This window comes from Melitaea cinxia, chromosome 25, assembly GCF_905220565.1.
Source record: "Melitaea cinxia chromosome 25, ilMelCinx1.1, whole genome shotgun sequence".
NCBI lineage: Eukaryota > Metazoa > Arthropoda > Insecta > Lepidoptera > Nymphalidae > Melitaea > Melitaea cinxia.
The window spans coordinates 7,355,607-7,363,067 of NC_059418.1; the positions used below are offsets into that span (position 1 = coordinate 7,355,607).

Below are 7,461 nucleotides of genomic sequence, written 5' to 3' on the forward strand. Positions count from 1 at the left end.
AATTTTTTTTTTTTACAAGTGATATACATCCACAGGCTTATGAACCCATGTCCTTTTTAACCGACTTCAAAAAAAGGAGGAGGTTACTCAATTCGACCGTATATCTATAATATAAAAATGAGTCGAACATGTGTTGCTAAGCGCAAAACTCGAGAACGGTTGGACCGATTTCGCTAATTATTTTTTTTTAAATATTCCTTGAAGTACGAGGATGGTTCTTACGGAGAGAATAATTCTAAAAAAAAAAAAAAAATTTAAATCTCTTGAAAAAGTCTAAAAACAACACTTTTCTATACTGCCATACAAAAGATTTGTGATAATACTTAAAAGTCACTGTTAGGCGATACGAAGTTCGCCGGGTCAGCTAGTATATATATATATATATATATATATATATATATATATATATATATTTTATGTATGTTCAGAGATAACTTCTTCGTTTATGAACCGATTTTGATAATTCTTTTTTTGTTAGAAAGGAGATATCCCTAGTTTGGTACCATGGTAAGGAAACCAGGATCTGATGATGGGATCCCAGAGAAATCGAGGGAAACTTTCAAAAATCGTAAGGGTGACTAGTAAATTTAATCATGTTTTCATTAAGTGCTATAAAGCACTACTATTTAATAAAGGTCTGGAGTTGATCTGATGATGGAGAAGAAAGCTAGTCGAGGGAACTCTTCAACAATTTATAGCAATTACCTGGTTTTTGAACTTAATTCGTTTCTATTGATGAGAACTTTGCACCTGTATGAGTTATAAGTGCCATTACAGTTTGATGATGGAGACAAAAGATAGTCGAGGGAACTCTTTAACGATTTATAGCAATTACCTGCTGTTTGAACTTAATTCGTTTCTGTTGATGAGAACTTTGCATATGTATGAGTTATAAGTGCCATTTCACTCTGTAGATGGAGACGAAAGATAGTCGAGGGGACTCTTCAACGACTTATAGCGATTACCTGGTGTTTGAACTTAATTCGTTGCTATTGATGAGAACTTTGCACCTATATGAGTTACAAGTGCCATTACAGTCTGATGATGGAGACGAAAGATAATCGAGGGAACTTTTCAACGATTTACAGCAATTACCTGCTGTGTAATCATCTGTGTCACAGGACCAGGTTTGATGATGGAGCCCATAAACACTCGAGGGAATTTCTCAACAATTTACAGCAGTTACCTTTTGCTGTTTGACGACCGCTTTGATATAATGGTGCATGTGCCGTGTCGGCGGCGCCTACACACCGACGGTCGCGGGTTCTATTCCCGCTCGGAGTGGATATTTATGTTTATACAAATATTTATTTTCGGTCTAGTTGTTAATCCTTGTGGTTCTCCCAACCTAGCCTCAGAGAACACGCTAGGCTGTCAGTCCCGGTTGTTATTACGTACACCTGATAGCGAACTTTACTCATAGTATGTCCACGCGTTAGCGCAGCGGTCACAGCACCGGCTGTTGCGCTGGCGTTAGTGGGTTCAATCCCCGCGCACGACAGACATTTGTATTGGCCATATAGATGTTTATCATGATCTGGGTGTTTGTGCTTGTGTATTGTATATGTTTCCGAACCCCCGACATAAGAGAAAAAGCGTCCTTGTTAGGTCTACCCATCACTAAAAATTGTAATATAAAATAATTTTTAACAAAAAAAAACCGACTTCAAAAAGGAAACTAAAAAGTGAAAAATAAATTTACTTAGTACAAAGTAATTCGTATTTTGATTTAGTTAATCAGAAATGATTAAATAAATATTTTATAATTTTGAAGTTGGTGCCAAGTAAATACTACAACAACCCGGCTACAATAACAAACACAAACAACACACACACACACAACAAACAAGTACAAAAAATATTATTAGATATGTCAAAACAATAACAGAATAATAATAGTATTCAACCTAATAGTCAATGAAACAAATTATGAAAGAAAACTGAATACAACTTATGAGTAGATACTAGAGTAGTTATTGTTTTACTTGGCACCGACTTCAAAATTATAAAATATTTATTTAATCATTTCTGATTAACTAAATCAAAATACGAATTACTTTGTAATAAGTAAATTTATTTTTCACTTTTTAGTTTCCTTTTTGAAGTCGGTTTTTTTTTTGTTAATTGTCTTTATAGTTTATACAAGTGCCTCGGACAGCACGTTGAGCTGGCTGTACCGGTTGTTATCATATACACGTATATATTAAACACCTTGTGAAGTATTTCGAAGAGATATTTACACAGGAACAGCTACCGGCAACTATGTATACTGCATTACTTTTGACCTATTAACAGCTATTGAGGAGTTCTGCCGAATATCCTCACCTTATCATCAGATAATTACCATGAATCTACAATGCCGTGCAGATTAGGTTAGCTACTAGGTAAAGCAGTAACCGTTTTACTACTTTTGTAACATGGTCATTAGATACATTTCTTCAATGATAATATTTATAAAATACTAGCTGACCCGGCAAACGTTGTCTTGCTGCTAAACGCTATTTAAAAATAGGGGTTGATGGTAGAGGGTTGAAAATTTTGGGTTGTATGTATTTTTTAATGTTGTATCATAAAAAAATAGAAATTAAAAATTTTGTCTAAAAAATAAAAAAAAAAATTTAGGGGTGGACTACCCCTAACATTTAGGGGGATGAAAAATAGATTTTGGCCGATTCTCATAGATACCGGATAAGCACAAAAAATTTCATCAAAATCGGTCAAGCCGTTTCGGAGGAGTATGGCAACGAAAACTGTGACACGAGAATTTTATATATTAGATACCTATCATTAAACCTATTTTATTAAACCTGTATTATTGTTATAATATCGTATATTTAATTCAAACAAATCCAAAACTTTTAACTTAATTTTCGAAGGTTTTTTTTTTAAATTTATATTTTACCTACGCACGGCACCATGGTATTTCTGTGTAATATAGTTTTAAATAAAGAGATTATCAAACAATTGCATAATTTTTCTATAATTTGTCATAAATGGTCATATCCTGATTCGGTAGAATTAGAACCATTCCTGGAATTTCTTAAGCTAGACTATCTTTAAAGTTTAGTTAATTGATGAAAATGCAGCGAACATACAAAAATAGAGGTACCTAAAACGTTTAACTTCCTTATCTAAAAGCAATCGTAGAGCACAGCAGTAAGAATTTTGTTAAAAATCTAGGGCAGTCTGACTTGGAAATTACCTTCCAGAAATTTTAGTGGGTTTCCACCTAATAAAAGAAAGCTACATTGTTCCTGACTATGCCATAAAACCGTGCAACACGTACTGCATACGATCGCCTTCAATAGAGACATATGATTCGTGGTCGCGATCCTCATCATTGAGGGAACGAGGAAAAAGAAGAAGAATGCCATAAAAAGCACGTTTTTGAATTCATAGGTAATTCGCAAATTTATTTACTTTTTTTCTTGTTTAAATGCAAAAACGAAATAAAAGTCAAGATAAGTAAATGGAAATGTTTATTAATAAATCAAAGATTTAATTAAACAGTTAACAAGAGCCACTGCAAGGGCCTGCTCCAGCACCATCGCCTCTAGCACCCCCAGAACCACTGCCAGCCCCCGCGCCAGCACCACCGCCCCCAGCACCCCCAGAACCACTGCCAGCCCCCGCGCCAGCACCACCGCCTCCAGCACCCCCAGAGCCACTACCAGCTCCGGCGCCAGAACCACCGCCTCCAGCAGCCCCAGAACCACTGCCAGCCCCCGCGCCAGCACCACCGCCTCCAGCACCCCCAGAACCACTGCCAGCACCTGCTCCAGCACCACCGCCTCCAGCACCTCCAGAACCACTGCCAGCCCCCGCGCCAGCACCACCGCCTCCAGCACCCCCAGAGCCACTACCAGCCCCGGCGCCAGAACCACCGCCTCCAGTTTTTTTAGCACGACTATGCCCAAATGTTTCAGAATCACTCTCAGCCACAGATAAGCCCAGACCTCCGCCAAGTCCCTTGGATTCTTCAGATTCGTAATCTGTAAGCAAAATTTGTTATTAATTAATACACAAAATAGTTAAAAATAAAATCTGAGAGATGATTCATAGAATGCATAATAACAAAGATTTGATCTTTTACTGTAAAGTAATGCATAATATTGCTGTGTGGTTCCGGCAGTGAAGAATATAGCCACCCCCTCTCTTCCCGTGGGTGTCGTAAGAGGTGACTAAGGGTAACACAGTTCTACTACCACCTTGGAACTTAAAAAGCCTTAAGATGGCGGGATAACCATGTACATGCTGGTTTTGAAACACACAGGCCAAAGACAGGCAGCAGCGGCTTCGGTGCGACAAAGCCAGCCCTGCGGTCACCAACCCGCCTGCCCAGCGTGGTAACTATGGGCAACACACATGAGTTTACGCCATTTTTGGCGCGAACTTGTGAATTTCTATGTCCAACAGTGGACTGTGATAGGCTGAAGTGATGAAATGCAATTAAAAAAGGGTATTTTTATATCAAACAAGCGTACGGTCCACCCCATAATAAGTGATTACCGTAGCTTATAGACGCGTGCACACCAGAAGCATCGTAAGCGCGTTGCCTACCTTACACCTGGTATTTCCAGAAGCTCTGGCTACCTTACTCACCATAGCAATACAACTTAAGAGAACCACTTAAGAGAAGTGGTATTGGGCTGCGATATTCTCTAAGGTTAAGTTACCCTTCTCTAGCTACAGCTCATTCTGATAAAACAATCTAACTTCAAATTAAAACCATAAAACATTCTATAGTATTTTAAGTTATATGGTACAAATTAAAGATAACTTACCCGTGGAGTCAACAGCCATTACGACCTGCGAAAATAATAAAAATGAATAAATGAAAACTTGGGATTCGTTTCTGAATTCTAAAATTTTTCTTACAACTTGTCCTTGTTTATAATGTTGATGGTGATACCAATAATATACTACTTGAATACACTTTATTAGACCAATTATACATGTAATATGTGAACTACAGATTTATTATGATATCATACATTCGCTATACCCGTGCGAATAATTTGCACTATATAAGTATAAGGACCTGGGTGACCGAGCTTAGCTCGGTATTTTTAGTAAATCGTGTTTTTTGAAAATCATATTTAAATACGAATTACATATTGATAAAATATGAATAATTTTATTTTTTTTTAGAAAAAAAAAAGAAAAAAAAATCGATAATCGATCTGGAATACGTGAGGATTCGAACCATGATCTTTTCGGCCGAGCGCGATCGGCCGATTTCCCCTGAGCTATTACAACTTTATTGACAGATGTGAAATTTACCTTCTTATTCTAACGATATTGTAGCCATTTTTTCATTGCCTAAAAACAGGGATAAAACGACATTTTCTAAAAATGAATCCTAGCTAGATTTATTTATCTCCCCCGTAATCCCCTGTATACTAAATTTCATGAAAATCGTTGGAGCCGTTTCCGAGATTCAGATTATATATATATATATATACAAGAATTGCTCGTTTATTAGTATAACATAATTAGCACTTTAAAAAATTTAAAAAAAAAAGTATTAATACGTGAGTTGATTTGAAATTGAGCAAATATTTACCGACCGCTAATCATGTTGACGTTGTTTCCAAATTAAAGCCGTTGTATAAATAATTTTAGTAATTAATTAATTAACAATAATGGTATTTTCTTGCAAGCGAAAAAAAACCGACTTTAATTACATCGACAAGTAATACAACGTAGATGGACGAAAAAATAGTCAAGTAAACTGCGCGTTATTAAAGATTACTCAAAAAGTAGTTATCAGATCTCGATAAAATTAAAGTGTGACCACATGATAAATATCAGCTTTCGATTAAATTAAAAGTTATCAAAATCGGTACACCCAGTAAAAAGTTATTGCAGATTTTTGAGAGTTTTCCTCGATTTCTCTAGGATTCCATCATCAAATCCCGATTTCTTTATCATGGTACCAAACTAGGGATATCTAATTTTCAACAAAAAAGAATTATCAAAATCGGTACATCCAGTAAAAAGTTATGTGGTATAATACAACGTAGGTCGACGAAAAAAGCGTCAAGTAAAACGCATTATTCTCCTTGCTAGAAAGACAACTAAAAGAAGTTAAAAACTTTGACATTAATAAATATATAAGACGTACAGTTCGTCAACAAATATGTACCTATTTAGTTCAACTGTCTGGATTTAATTTTATACTACTAAGCAAACAATTGTACTGTTGGTTAGCGCCTGATGGTTAGCGGTTATAGTAGTTATCGACCGCCGCAACACCAAAAGCATATGAATGCGCGTTGCTGACCCTACATCCAGCCGTCGACACTTCACAGTACGTTAGAGGACGAGTCTCACGTAACCGAGAAGCGAAAAAGAAAGATGGCGCTATGGCAGCAGCTACAAGTTTATCCACAGATCCCAAAAAAAATAGAAACAATCAATGACAATAAATGATTATATAGCAGACACAGCACATTCCCAGGAGCTCTTGTTACCTTATGCACTAAAGGAACACGATACTAATTGAGAGAAGTATTATTTAGATGTGATATTTGGAAAGGTTGAAGTTCTCTACCAATCAAGCTGTTCCAGATTTTAAGCAATATTTATATCTGCTGCGACTTTTCTCATAAAACAACTCCCTCGCGGTGTAGAATGAATATATTTGATTGCTTGTCTACAACTGATAACTTGATCAGACTATTTTTACCAATATGTGCAGTATGTCCTGTCGACTCCCAGAAACAGCACAGTAGGAAGTACCTTGCTTAAAAATTGACAGCTGGAGAAGTACCTTAACTTGTCAGAAGATCACAGCCAAACGATACTGCTACCAAGTAATTTTATGTCCCTGTGGTTGCGCTTACCACCAAGCGAATCATTGTTCGCCTTCCTAGTGGTATAAAAAAGGATTTTTTTTATAGAAGGGGGCAAACGGACACTTGGGTCACCTGGTGGTAAGTCCGTACCATCAATCCATCCAACATCCATAGGTACCCGCTACATCAGAGGATTAGCGGGCGCGTTGCCAGCCTTACGAATAAGAGTATGCTCTTTTTTTGACGGTCCCTAAGTCGTATCGGTTCGCAAATACCACCGTAGATAGTGGCTGGTTCCATATAGTGGTCCTACGAGGCAGGAAATGGCATAAACATAAAAAAAAGAAAATATAAAAACTTCTTACCAATAGAGTCAACGATGCAATCATAAAGAACTTCATGGTGGGTTTTTTTTTTTGGATCGCTTCTTCGCGTTGTTCCTCTGCAAATGAAATTGAATTCCTAATTACTGTTTATATATCTGAAACAAAAAAAATACATCGCGAAAGCTGCACAAACAATGACACGTTCAGTATTTACACATCTTTTATTTTACCTTTTTAATATTTTATTAAACTTTTAATTGAATGACAAATACTATTTATAAGAAATAGTCGTTATAGTTTTTAATATTAGAGTTTAAAATGCTTTAATTATTTTC

General features: G+C 36.5%; 1 protein-coding gene across 1 annotated transcript; it reads right to left on the bottom strand.

Annotated features, from left to right (window-relative positions):
* Positions 1 to 3,510: 3,510 nt before the first annotated feature.
* On the bottom strand, positions 3,511 to 7,244 carry LOC123666087 (glycine-rich cell wall structural protein-like). Its single transcript, XM_045600294.1, has 3 exons — positions 7,166 to 7,244; positions 4,785 to 4,809; positions 3,511 to 3,992 (listed from the first exon to the last, which is right to left on the bottom strand). The coding sequence occupies exons 1-3, from the start codon at positions 7,199 to 7,201 to the stop codon at positions 3,511 to 3,513; spliced, it is 543 nt and encodes a 180-aa protein (XP_045456250.1). The 5' UTR covers positions 7,202 to 7,244.
* Between the last annotated feature and the right edge of the window lie 217 nt (positions 7,245 to 7,461).